Genomic DNA, 14,286 nt, shown 5'->3' with positions numbered 1-14,286 from the left:
TATGTTAGATATAAAATGATTTTAGAAGTTTTTAAAATCTAAAAATGGGATCTCAATAGTTAATACAGTAGTAGTATGAAGAAAAGGCAACTCTGATTGATTCTGCAAACTTCCGTTTCAATCGCCACACAGTTCCGCAAACAAATAACAGATCCACCACTCAGTGCCAGGTATTTTTCTGTTTGGCTTCTAGGCCTATATCGTAACATCTGATGCCCATCTAGTGACCGGTGTCACACGGATCGTGGTATATAGATTGATGCTAACCTTTCAACAATGCGAGTGCTTGGCTGTTTTTCCTCCAAACTGTTTTATCACGAGAGCACTGAGTGTCTTCTGTCAATCAGGACAGGGACATGAGAGTGAGATCGTTCTGTGTTACAGGGATATCGATTATGACACATGTACACTGAAGAACCCTAAGTGTTTCTCGGTGCTGAAAAGCCTACATCTGTCAAAGTAACTTCACCATGTTCAGCGCAGCAAAAATATTTAGGCTATCACGTTTGCATTTTAATTTTTATCAATCTCGTGTGCTGGGTTTTCGGACGCTTAAAGAAACATTCGTAGTTTTCTCGATAATCACAATAACAATTGTAAAACATCTCACTCACTTAATAAAGACGACTTTATCTTGAAAACAAGAGATAATCTGAGTATTTACATTACAAAGTCTGGCCTACCAGTACCACAAACTTTTCAAACGCGTGACAATAACCAATGACGTAATTTGTAGTATTTTGTTGCCAGTCAACAATGCCCTGTGACGTGAGGGGTTATCGTGTGTGCATAAGCTCCTCCCAGTGATCTATCAAGTATCATCTCTACACGAAATGTCATTGAATACGCCAAGCGCTGTGGAGAGTTTTGAATATTTGTTTACTGAATATAATCTGAGTATTTACAAAGTCTGTGTGACACCACACCACATGCTATTAGCATGATTAGCGTGAGTTATCATAACAAACATTGCCGTCCAAAAACATATGATGTCCGAAAACCTATGATCTTACGATATTTATAATGATCCAGGGGTGCACGTGCAGTCATAAAGCTACAGGACTTTCGACCATTCTAAAGTTTTGTTTTGAAACAATAACCGATAATCCCGAGCTTCCTCAGCTCTGCTCGCCATATTCCTCTATAGAATGTTCTGCTCCAATGACCACGTAGGCTTATCACGTGATCAGACCTTTCTCTTGTTTGTTAACAGTAGCACTTATTCTGAAAAAAACAAACCCAGACAGGCCTATAATGCAAGACTTTCGGTGCACTTTATATATTGTTTTGCATAATTGTAACTATTGGACGTACTACAACATCTATGACAGTGAGATGCATGAACTTTGCGTATGAAATGGATCGCTATCTCCCTAGGGTTTCAAAAACAGCTCTTACAGGATAAAAACGCAAATAGAAATAGTTTTTTTCTTGATATTTTCTCAACGAAAATTATGGTTGTCTAAATGTGTAGACTTGTCAAACCTGAAATAGATGAAAACACATGAATGGGCTGTGTAAGATATATGACAATGTGACAGAAGTACTAGCAGGGTTAGAAATTGGCACTAGTCCTATAGTCCTTGCCAAACTGCCCCATGATAAAGGTATCATAAGGACTAGCAGAAAGTTGCCATTTATAAGGGTTTTGCTATATGTTATCATTATAAGGACTAGTGGACGAAAACTGTTAGTTTCTAACGCTGACTAGGCTGGAGGCAAGGAACTCTTCCTTAGTACTTGATATGGAATTAATAAGGAAATGTAAGTATCTTTTGGGGCAGTCACTTACCTGATATTGTGCGATTTTCGATTACACTATTTTGGGATGTGTAACACAAACCAAGGCGTCTACAGAGGGAGTCGGCACTCTGTGATTTTCGTTGGATCTCATGCACAATTTCTGCGCAACATCTTTGTATAATCTCCCTGCACAAACTAAAGATTTCAGCTGAGCATTGCTTATTTCATATTATGTGTATATGTTACAGTCAGTGTGTAAAATGACAAACATTTTCACTGAGGCAATTTATTAAACACCTGTATATTCAGTTATTTTACAAACTGACTGAACAATCTGTCCATTTGTTCTATTATGATAACAATTTCCAAACATTTTGCTGTTTAATTTTATCACCATGTGGTGTATTTGTAAGACTGCACATCATACTCAGGTACTTGTACAACCCGCACCTAGACTGGGAGGAACATCAAACAACAAGACGTCTGAACTGATCAATGATTTATTCGTAACTGACCACAGGTACATAGTCATGACATCACTAAGGATGCTGGGGCATGTGACATATGACGTAGTAGCGCGTGCACATTGGTGCTCACATTATGTAAACAAACCTAACACAACACACCAAGTGACCGATAATGATAGGATTAAAAGAAGACAAAATCAAAGAACATTTCCATACTTTTTGGCCTATAATTCTATCATAATTAGTCTATTGTGATGTTTTTAAGCCCTTTTGAACTTTGGATTGTGTTTTATCCAAAATGGGTACAATTTGCCCTTGTCCCAACATAACTAACCCTGTGGACTGAAGACATGAGATCAGTGAAGTGTGAGCCACTCAGTGTTAAGAGGTTCTTATATTGAGGAATATTGCCAAAAGCAGCATACAACCTCTCACTCACAAAGTAAACATGGTCAAAGTCTGAGACATTGTTTCATTAATAGTATGAATAGAAATGCATTAGCCCCATGTTTGACTTTGTTGTTTGACAGGCATTCAGGATATGACCAGAAGCCAGTTTGGAGGCACAGGGTAGTGTGCTGCTATTTCAAGTAGATTGTACTTATTCATGATGCCAAAAAGATCAGTGGTGGGTCAGCCCTCCTCTGCCAAGTACCATAAGCTGACGAGGACGGGAGGTGATGGATATATTGACCTTCAGGTAGGGAACATAATCTTGATAACACAGACACACATGTTTATTACCAAACATTTTCAAGAGAATAACAAACGGCAAGAAGCGACATTAACTCCATAAATGACCATCTGTCATTTTTTTGCCTTGTCAATGTGGATCTAATGTAAAAAGGAAGTCAACAGTTTGAGTAGGGGCTAGACATTTACGATTAAGGGAGACAATTTGCGAGGAGGGAACTTTTGTATGACCAGACGGTAATAGTTCCTTCCAAGTGTTAATGTTCCCTGCAGGGAAATATCAAGTGTTATGTACTGAAGTATATAATTAAACCAGGCAGTTCTGAATGAAAACTAATAAAGCAGCACTATTATATTGTTGTGGATATTTATGCATCCTGTTTTAGGGATTGATACGGCATCTACAGTGAAAGAGTGTACTGTCAAGTTATATTTGTGTTCTTAGTCTGTTTACTTTTGCCTGCTGTGAACCACCGTGGTAAAGAAATGTAGCGGAATCATAGAAATCTGAAATCTGATTGGCTCAAGAATCCATGGATCCTTCATTTAGATGGGTAGGTCAAAGTTTGCTAAGGGTTCACCTGATGAAGGCGTCCTCAGACTTTCAAGCAGAGACCCATAGTATTGGAGCAAATGATCTTAATGCAATTATTTAATATACCAGTAAGGAAATATTTAGATTTTGATTAAAACACTTCCAAAGTCAGCACTCTCAGTTTACCAGTGTATTATGCTATTTATTTCTCACACTGACAGGAAAGAGAGAAAGTATAATTTTTATAAGTATTATCATTGGTTTGAAAACATGAATAAATGACGAGTGCGGAGTAGGTTAGAACATGTAGTATTATGCTATTTATGATGATAAACGTGATGAATTACCATGATTACTGCTCATGGTGTTCATCACTTTTGAGTGAGTAAGTGTATGAGTTGGGTTTAACGCCACTTTTAACAGTATTCCATTTATATCACGGCGTGTCAACTTAAGCTGGAAGTGATGAAGCTCCTCCGTGAAACCGATGATCACAGGTGTGGTCGGGGTGAACCGGTATTGGAACCCACAATCATAGGTTTCTGGCAACTCTGTACAGCGAATCGTGGCGTCTTAGACGACCCCCACATCACTTTTGATGTTTATACATGTGTGTGTGATCTCATTCCAGTTCGAGCGCCCTCCTCCGAAGATTCCCTACAAAGCTATCTTGCTGGCAACAGGCTTGTTTGTAGCAGGGAGTGTTCTCATTGTTGTTGGTGCTCTTCTTCTCAGTGGCTACATCAGTCCGCAGGTAGGTTCCTCAGTCACCAGGTGGCGCTCATCATCGGTTAGCCAGACTATTCGCACTACATGTTATGTACGTATGTTCTGCTTTTGTGGTGCTCTGGGATAGAGCGCTTCCCAGAGATCGGAGGGTTGAAAGATGGTACTTGTTGTTACCCTGTCTGGCATTTGGGATTAAGGGTATGTAACAATGACTGGTTGGCCTAACAGAATGCTCGCAATTATTTAATGATTGGGGCATGAAATTTACCCACTGTGGACATTGGGTGCAGACCCGTGCAGGCCTGGGGTGTTCAGGAACCCAACTAACAGGTCCTGGTGATCAGGCTCTCGCACTTGGTTGATGCATGTCATCATATCCCGATTGCGCAGATGGATGCTCATGATGTCAATCACTGGATTGTCTGGTTCAGACTCAATTAATTACAATCTGCCGTTAAAAAGCTGGAATACTGAGTGCGGTGTTAAACAATTTGCGGAATTTCACAACGGGGGACAAATTACAGCAATACCGAATTTGGATGTGTAATAATACTCACTGTAATATATCCAATAGACAGGCAGACAGACATTTTTAGTAACAATAGTAGTGTGAATGGTTCAAATACTGTTAAAAATAGTACTGTGAATGGTTTTAATACTGTACCAATAGTAGTGTGAATGGTTTAAATACTGCAACAGTTAAATAATGTAACTGAATCTTCCTAAATGTTTCACCTATGTTACATTGATTTTACAGTATTCTGATCGAACATGGCCGGTGCTGATTCTGGGGGCGTTAATGTTCATCCCTGGTGCGTACCACGTCCGACTTGCGTACTATGCATACAAGGGCTATGCTGGATACTCGTACGAAGACATTCCAGAATTTGAGTGAAACTTGGACAACTCCTCAATGTTGCCTGGTCTACTCTTCACTTACCTCCCTTTGAACACCTCTTCTATCTGAATGAAAACCGAAACATTATTCATCTACAGGATCAAAATGAACATGTAAGGTGTTTGTTTTATGTGCTTTTATCCTTGGAATGTGAGAGAATTTCTTCCTGAACTTTTCTGTGGCCTTTTTATGTCACAATTTATTGATCATTTGAAACTAGAATCTGACGTCTTAGAAGTACTTCATCCACATGATTTTTGATTGAACAGCTATACAGAGTTAACCATTATGCATCTTCCCGAGGCAAGTGAGTTAACTGACTACAAAAGTCCAGTTTCCACCCTTTCCTATCTAAGCTGGAATTTGTGGCTGGATCGTAACGCTACCAGTGGTAGTTATAAGTTATGTCCCTTCTATGTCCCTCCTATTCACCAATCAGATTCAACCTCTCCTTTCATTTGTTTTTATAAACAAACTGGCAGCCCAGTCCAGACAATCTGATCGATATTCAAGATCTTTGGTTTGATAAAATGGGTCTTACCTCACAAAGTACATCAAATCACTTGAGCACCGTGATTGAAAACATTTTGAAAACATCTGTCGATGCCTAGTTGTGAATACACATACTCTGAAAATCTTGCGATCAAGCAAAATTTGCAGGGCAATTGCCATATTGTTTATGAACCCAATGTCGATTTTGTCCTGAAATTTTTATTGGACTAGGCACAGTCAAAATATAACTAAATAATTCCCGTCTAGTTCGGTAAGGGTTGAAACTGAACCTGGACCGAGGCAATAGTCTGTTAACTCCCTTGCCTTGGGAAGATGATCATTCTGAAGATATTTTCACTGTCATCATGGCCAGGCCTTATGGAACAAATGTTATCACATATCTGTGTCATGTAAGGACTTAAAGCCAGCCTTGCTGTATGTTTCCAAGAATGCAACAATAGTCAAATGACAACGGAATGTATTATGAAGTCATCGGAGATCTATTGCAGGTATTTTCATTTTTCCAAAGTATATTTAAGCATTATTTAGGAACAGATAAATTTATTATAAGGAGGGTTGGAGGAGTAGGGGTCATGAATAATTGTTATTTTGTATTTGGGGGCCTTGAAAAAATGTTACATAAAATGGGGGACACGTTGGGTCGATCGGCAAGATATACAACCCTAAGACCGATCTCACTGCCCCCCAACCCCCATCCCCACCCCCCAATAATATTAAATTAGTAGTTCCTTAAGTCTGTATTTGGATTAGTATGATGGGAGGTTATGCTTTGTTAGAATCAATTAAATTCAGTCTTTGAATCAGATCACACAAGTCTGGACTAATATTTAATTTAAAATTAAATTTCTGCTGAAAATTTAAGTGACACAAGATTTGTGATCAACATGGTCAAAGCAAATGTTTTTTAGCGTTACGATCAAAAGACTTGTTTTTATTTCATTAATTGATAATCAAACACGTCAATTTTATGTCAACATTAACAGTATTAGGAATTAACACGACAGCCTCAGCAGCTAGGTGAACCCGACGCTAGATGACTTTACTGACTCAGAACACTATGAACTTCATCTTCTTTGTCTTCTGATCATGTAGTCAAGTGAGCTTCTGAACTTGGATATGAAAAGTACTTACAGTGTGGGGAAATACCAATAACTGCATGGGATAAGGGAAGTAAATACCAATAACTGCATGGGATATGGGAAGGAAATACCAATAACTGGATGGGATAAGGGAAGGAAATACCAATAACTGCATGGGATAAGGGAAGGAAATACCAATAACTGCATGGGATAAGGGAAGGAAATACCAATAACATCATGGGATAAAGGATGGAAATACCAATAACTGCATGGGATAAAGGAAGGAAATACCAATAACTGCATGGGATAAGGGAAGGAAATACCAGTAACTGCATGGGATAAGGGAAGGAAATACCAGTAACTGCATGCGATAAGGGAAGAAAATCAAACTGAGTCATTCTTGTCACTGTCTGATTAGTTCTCTGAGATTGAATAACAGGGTATATATCTAAGTTCTAACAACCTCTTGAGCATTGTCCTTTCCTCATTCGTGTTAATTACTCACACTGAAATTTATATTTCATTAAATAATATGATGTAAGTGTCTTAAGTACTTAAGTAATATGTACATTTATTGCAGTGCCAAATAACCATTTGAACTGGCATAATAGGTTCTAGTCATATTACATTATCTGGAATGAACACTGATATCAGGAACAACACACACTGCATAATTAACATCCTCTACTAAGTTGTTTTTAAATGTGTGCAAGTCTTCAGCTGGGGCCAGATCTGACCAACCACTTCCATATCCTGGAATCCATGCCAGATAAATTGTGCAATATGTGGTAGAATTTGTGTCATGTTTTATCTGTTCTTGTTGTGAATGTTCATGTGGTTTGTCAAGTTCTTGGATGAATTCCTGCAAAAAGATTGGTCAATCACAAAGCATTAATTGATTGCCATGTTGAACTATCTTTGAAATGTTGAATTCACTTTTAAATATTTTTCCAGTCTGTACCATGCTGAATTTTCTGTGAAAGGTTGAATTCACTTTTAAATATATATCCAATCTGTACCATGCTGAATTTTCTGTGAAATGTTGAATTCACTTTTAAATGTATTCAGTCTGTACCATGTTGAATTGTCTGGGAATTGTTGAATTCACTTTGAAATGTATTCAGTTGTTACCATCGCTGTTTGTTATGTATGTTTTGGATCAGTATAGTTCCTAGTGTTATTATCATTTGTCATATTGGTAAGCGGAACCTTCAGTTCCATGGTTAAAACGGCCTCCAGCATTTAATGGTTGCCTGTTGTATGAGGAACCAGACACTGGAGCATGGTCAGTTTGGTCAGACAAAGTTTCGTTCATTTTGTTACTTTGACATGTCCCCCTTTTCTAAATCCTTAAAATGCCTCAGGTCCCTGTTCAATAAAGTGATCTTCGCTCTCAGAAGACTGTAACTTCCATACTTTAACACAGACTTACCCCAATCGTAATGCTAAGATGACCATAACTTCCATACTTTAACACGGACTTAACCATTCGTAACACTAAGATGACCATAACTTCCATACTTTAACACGGACTTACCCATTCGTAACACTAAGAGGACCATAACTTCCATACTTTAACACAGACTTACCGCAATCGTAATGCTAAGATGACCGTAACTTCCATACTTTAACACGGACTTACCCATTCGTAACACTAAGATGACCATAACTTCCATACTTTAACACGGACTTACCCATTCGTAACACTAAGAGGACCATAACTTCTATACTTTAACACAGACTTACCCCAATCGTAATGCTAAGATGACCGTAACTTCCATACTTTAACACGGACTTACCCATTCGTAACACTAAGAGGACCATAACTTCTATACTTTAACACAGACTTACCCCAATCGTAATGCTAAGATGACCATAACTTCCATACTTTAACACGGACTTACCCATTCGTAACGCTAAGATGACCATAACTTCCATACTTTAACACGGACTTACTCCAAGCATAGCCCTAAGATGACCATAACTTCCATATTTAACACGGACTTACCCAATCGTAACGCTGAGATGACCATAACTTCCTTACTTTAGCATGGACTTACCCCAATCATAATGCTAAGATGACCATAACTTCCATACTTTAACACGGACTTACCCCAATCATAACGCTAAGATGACTGTAACTTTCATACTTTAACATGGACTTACCCCAATTGTAACGTAAGGTGACCGTAAGTTTCATACTTTAACATGGACTTACCCCAATCGTAACGCTAAGATGACCATAAGTTTCATACTTTAACATGGACTTATACCAATTGTGGCGCTAAGACCGCTTTTATAATGGATCCTGGTCCGAGGATGGATGGCTACGATGTTGGACCTGGCTGATTGTCAGAGTTCATGCCTCAACTGAATGGAACAGGCCTCGTGTAATGGATCGTTGCTCATGTCGTCACCACTGGTTTGGGCATGTTGGGTGGCCAAGACTTTATTGTTTCGATTCCAGCCATTGCTGAAATATTGCTGACTGAGATTTGAACACACGTCAAGCAATTATGGGAAGTAGTTGAGAGGAATGTTACTGTAAAGGTGGTATAACTGTTAGATGACCATCAGTTCATCTATGTCCTGGCTGTCCTGGTGTGTCATCTTACCCAGACGACATATTGATGCTTCCATTATTCGCTTCTCTCATACCTGAGGTCATTTATTGTATTAACACACATTGTAGTTCATTATTGGCCGCAGCTTTTTCCCACAACTCGGTCTGCCTACCACTCATGTTTCCAGGATGGTTGATCATTGGTTCATATCAGTTAGTGTTAGTGACCTCTCCGTCTTTCACTCTTGAACAAGGGGTCACCAGTAGGCCAGTTGTCTAATGTGCACAGTTTGCTGTGAAGAGTTGCATCCCTTGGTCAGAAACCTATGATTGTGGGTTTGAATCCTGTTTTGCTTTGATTATGTTTCTCGGTTTGTCAGAACCATACCCGCTCTCATGGGTTTCATCAAAGTGTAAACTTCTGAGACCTGCGGAAAGCCTGAAGTGATGCAGATCTCAGACATTTACCACTTTGGTGAAACCCACGAGCAGGGTATGGTGCTGACAAACCTAGAAACATAATTCTTTGGGGCAGACTGGGATTTGAACCCACGATCAGAGGTTTCTGGGTGCCTAAGGAACGCAACTCTGCACGGTGAATTCCAGAGCCATAGACGACTAGGCCACTAGTGCCTCCCATAAGCATGGTATGTGAAGCCATAGATGTATTTATTGATTGTACATAAACTCAACTATGTAATTGGTTGTCGAATTTGACAGTAAATGTTTGTATCATGAATAAAAGTGGGAAATGTATCAATTTGCTTTGAGTTTTTTGTTGTTATCAGAATGGTTTTGCTGACATCCAAGTTTGAACTGGCTCTTGCGTGTATTCCTGAAGTGATAAAGTCTTCGACCAGCGTCTCTTGGTTTTCCTGTCACATTGTGGTTTAACTGATATATTGTTCAAAGTTTCAGTAAACCCAACTCACTCATCACACCACACCATCAGGGTGCAGGGACAGACCAGGCTCCGAGTCGACAGCCTCCGTGGTGTAGTGGATAGAGTGTCTGCCCGGAGAGCCGAATGTCGATGGTTCCATCCCTGTCCGTGTCATACCAAAGGACGTGAAAAGCTGGTGCTCGGCATTAAGGGGATAAAACAAGGACTGGTCTATAAACTGTCTCAATTGGGTACACATGTTAAACTGCAGCAAGGCATCTCAGTGGGGTGGCACTATGAATACGGTATTAGTCCGGAGTAGTACCCCATCCCTATCTACAGACGGGCGGCAATAGGGTAAATTACCTTTGAATGCGACCTTGAACCCTATTTCACCTGACCTCACCGAGTCCCCCCCCCCCCCCCCCCACACACACACACTGACTACTGTCTGTTTGTTTGACGGCGGTCAGTAAATAATCAAGTCTGGACCAGACAATCCAGTTATTGACATCGTGAGCATCGATCCACGCAATTGGGATCGATGACATGCATCCACCAAGTCAGCGAGTTTGAACACCCGATCCCGTTAGTCGACTCTTATAACAAGCATAGTCACCTTTTACGGCAAGCATGGGTTGCTTGAGACCTATTCTACCCCGGACCCTCACGGGTTGTCTCCCATACCGAACCCCCTTGATATTATTGCAGGGCGATTATGACACAAAGGCAGGGTTCGCTCGTCACGCCGAAGACCCGGGTTCCATTCCCGACGTGGGTACAATGTGTGAAGCCCATTTCTGGTCTCCCCCGCCGTGATATTGCTGGAATAATGCTAAAAGCGGCGTAAAACCATACTCACTCACTCACTCACTCACTCACTCACAAAGGCAGGAATTACACATCTACCCAATTTTATGCAAAAGAAATATAATCACCGTAAAAACAAACTGGACTCATCGATGTTGCCTTGTTTGATACTGATATGACTCATAACTTTTCTAGGAAAATATCAAAATTCGAATTGACAAATCGTAAAATGTCTGTATTAGTTGTCAGCTTGTGATGAATATAGCGGAATGCGAAAATTATGTTAATGAATCATACATTACGTTGTTACTAATTGAACCACTAAGGATCCACCGCAGTAACTGAATAGACCATCCCGGTGTGAAACCGAAATAAAGTTACGACCTAATAATATTTGATTTATCAGACATACAAATTATCAAAAACAGTCACGTTATAGACTTTGTGTCCTTTAATATTGTTTCCTGTATCATCGCGGATATGATTATTCATAATGACATGCATCATGGTGATATAGAATAGTCATTATCGACTATACGGGCATTGACCGAGGCGAAACAGTTAGATTTTCTGTTTCCGAAATCGATCAAAAAGAAATTAAATCTAACCCTGTTTGTCCAACCACCCTTTTTTCGATGGGAGAGAAAAAAATGAAGATGCTTGTACAAAAATATGATAATATAGAACTTTTGACTTTAAGAAAATTACTGATCAAATACGATGATACAACCCTGGCCCACAATGAAACATTAGGAAAGAAACACCCCCTTTTGACAGAAATACATACAAATATTTGTTTATTTGGTTTGTAATTTATCTCATTTGTTCCTTCTGAACAGACCAAAATATTTTTACATATCAAACAAAATATATTACAGTGTTCTACAAAAACGTATATTTATTATTTATAATTATATATTATAAAACGTCTATTTCGATCGCTACAAAAAATCTCTGTTAACCATAAAATATATCAGAGGGGCCTGGCAGTAGTCACGGCATGGTCTCATGAGTTTGAATGCATAAAGCTGAACTCAGCGTATATGGTGAAACATGAAAGTATGTGATTCATCGGAATAGGGAAGTATAAATACCCCACGTCGCAGTTAAACAGTTGTATACAGTGTGCATCCAACGAAGCCGAGTCCCACGTAGTCTATGACACTTAATCTCATCACTTTGTGAATCTGGAGAAGCATCGCATTACCATTCTGAAGACAGAAGACCTTTATTTTGTATCATATAATTTGAGTCCTATGTCGTGTAGTGTTTTCGTAGTTTAGTTATCAAGAACACCATCTTGGTACCAGTTCCATCTTGTGACAGAACGGTTTTATTCAGTTCCTGAAATAGAGCATTGGTCTGAATTTTGAGACATTTCATCCCACCGCGAAGCACACAACGACTATTCCGAGGTTCTGGATTGTGATATTGTCCCTCGTGCCAATACCCTGTGAGACGCCATGCAACACGAACTGTTCCAAGTCCACATCACCGGGAAGGACGGGGCAGCCAAGAGATGTCACCTGAAAGGAGATTACCTACTTGTCGTCAAAGACTCCAGTTTGTGTCTGTGTAGTGTGAGATCGAACCAGGTCATATTTGAATGGCCGTTCACCAAGATAAGATGTTACGGGTATACGGACAAGGCTTTCAATTATGCAGTTGGTCGGTTCACCTGTTCTGGAGAAGGCATGTTTTCTATAAAGACAAAAGATGGGTGTGCAATACACAAAGCTGTCCATGAGAAAGTTCAACTGATGAAGAGAGACAAAGATTTGAAACGTCGTCGAAGGGCCACACATCGATCAGGTTAGTGGTGTATGTCTATCAAAGAGTAAATGAATCGATTGACACCACACACATTTACAACACTATCTATTACGGCAGACTGACAATCTGATTTTTGTTGCAGGCAAAATGTTTCACTATATTTCAGAAGGGTGTAGGGATGGGGACACAGTACAGCTATGTTAGGATACCAGCATTTTTTCCAAATATATTCATACTCAGTGTAAAAGTTCAGAAGATTTCCGGTTCCCCGCTTTAAGAATATTTATATTGTCTGGGAAGCACGCTTCTTCTTTCTCGTAATTAAAGTTGTGGTTGGATGGGGTTTTTATTTGCCCAAACTATATTAGGACGGATGCATATACATAGTCATGATGTATGATTTTAGTATTATTAGTAGCATAGATATCCCTCTGTGCGTCCCGGAGCGCAAATGGTAGGGATTTTAGTTAAAACGTACTAATCTGTGAAAAATGAATGTACATGAACCGAACTATTGCGTGTTATGTAAACTTTTCTTAAGAAGGAATATTTCACGGTATTGACATGCTTATAACATGTTTTACTTTTCTCACACACAGAGTCGGTGCCCCAGACATCAGTTCGTGTACGAAGACGGCGAAAGAGTTCGAAGAAGAGAAACACTGGGTCTCACGAATGTGAATTCGGGTACAGCGAACCATACAGTTTTTGTATCAGGACACGCATCAGTGCGTACCATGAATACTTATCGATGTGTGAGACACCATCAAGTGCTGCTGCTGGCAATGATGAATATATGGAACTGTACGATGAACTTACAGGAAGATGCAGTGAATACACAAGACTGAACCGCGAATACATAGAACCGCAAAGCAGCGGTGTTTATGAAACTTTGAAGCCGGCGACTCGTGAATGTTTAACACGTACAGCTAAGGGACAGTTATTGTAGTTTCTGTATCAGTTTGTTTTTAAAGTTTCCGCGTCAAGGAAAGGTCCTTATGTGCGTCGTAGAATATTAGGGGAGCTATAAGGTAGAAAGGACGTCTGAGATGCTTTTTCAAAGATATACTCATATTCACGTGCCATCTGTGAAATCCAAAGAAGCGTCTGAATGTGGTGAGGTTTATCATACTGTGAAGCCAGAAATATTTAGCAATTGTAATTTGTGTTGTACATGTTGTGACTGAGGCGGGTGATGTTCCGAGTGCACATCGACCGCCTCCGTGGTCTAATGGTAGAGCGTCCGCCCGGAGAGTGGAAGGTCCGGGTTTCGATCCCCAGCCGCGTCATACCAAAAGACGTTAAAAGATGGTACTTGTTGTTGCCCTGTCTGACGCTCGGCATTAAGGGGCTAAAACAAGGACTTGTTGGCTCGGAGTCAGTATACTGTGTCTGAGAGGGGTATTCATGTTAAACTGCGGCATGGTATCTCAGTGTGCTAGCACTATAAATCGGCATCAGTCCGGACTAGTACAAGCAGCCACACACACACATACACGTGCATGCACGTCGCTATATAAGTGCAATAATCTTGGACGCGACGTTAAACCCCCTTTCACCTCAGCTAACCGAGTGCACATCATGGAAGGGGCAGCAAGAG

The 14,286-nt window shown here is 39.9% G+C and overlaps 2 protein-coding genes across 2 annotated transcripts; both read left to right on the top strand.

Moving 5' to 3' along the window:
- The first annotated feature begins 100 nt into the window (after positions 1 to 100).
- On the top strand, positions 101 to 9,963 carry LOC139452452 (transmembrane protein 230-like). Its single transcript, XM_071233937.1, has 4 exons — positions 101 to 170; positions 2,741 to 2,910; positions 4,070 to 4,192; positions 4,925 to 9,963. Exons 2-4 carry the CDS (start codon positions 2,818 to 2,820, stop codon positions 5,060 to 5,062), a joined length of 354 nt encoding a protein of 117 aa, XP_071090038.1. The 5' UTR covers positions 101 to 170; positions 2,741 to 2,817; the 3' UTR covers positions 5,063 to 9,963.
- Positions 9,964 to 12,094: 2,131 nt separating this feature from the next.
- On the top strand, positions 12,095 to 13,962 carry LOC139453186 (uncharacterized). The gene is made up of 2 exons (XM_071234819.1): positions 12,095 to 12,725; positions 13,286 to 13,962. The coding sequence occupies exons 1-2, from the start codon at positions 12,377 to 12,379 to the stop codon at positions 13,633 to 13,635; spliced, it is 699 nt and encodes a 232-aa protein (XP_071090920.1). The 5' UTR covers positions 12,095 to 12,376; the 3' UTR covers positions 13,636 to 13,962.
- The last annotated feature ends 324 nt before the right edge of the window (positions 13,963 to 14,286 follow it).

This window comes from Haliotis cracherodii, unplaced genomic scaffold (assembly GCF_022045235.1).
Source record: "Haliotis cracherodii isolate W230 unplaced genomic scaffold, xgHalCrac1.p SCAF_9, whole genome shotgun sequence".
Lineage (NCBI taxonomy): Eukaryota > Metazoa > Mollusca > Gastropoda > Lepetellida > Haliotidae > Haliotis > Haliotis cracherodii.
The sequence above is the reverse complement of the archived record's forward strand: the minus strand, read 5'-3'. Positions and strand labels throughout refer to the sequence as shown.

Excerpts from the sequence above, each read along its gene's own strand:
- LOC139452452 (XM_071233937.1), top strand. The coding sequence starts at position 2,818 with ATGATGCCAAAAAGATCAGTGGTGGGTCAGCCCTCCTCTGCCAAGTAC. Across the intron at positions 2,911-4,069 it reads ATGGATATATTGACCTTCAG|TTCGAGCGCCCTCCTCCGAA; the intron begins GTAGGGAACATA and ends ATCTCATTCCAG. Across the intron at positions 4,193-4,924 it reads GTGGCTACATCAGTCCGCAG|TATTCTGATCGAACATGGCC; the intron begins GTAGGTTCCTCA and ends TTGATTTTACAG.
- LOC139453186 (XM_071234819.1), top strand. The coding sequence starts at position 12,377 with ATGCAACACGAACTGTTCCAAGTCCACATCACCGGGAAGGACGGGGCA. Across the intron at positions 12,726-13,285 it reads AAGGGCCACACATCGATCAG|AGTCGGTGCCCCAGACATCA; the intron begins GTTAGTGGTGTA and ends TCTCACACACAG.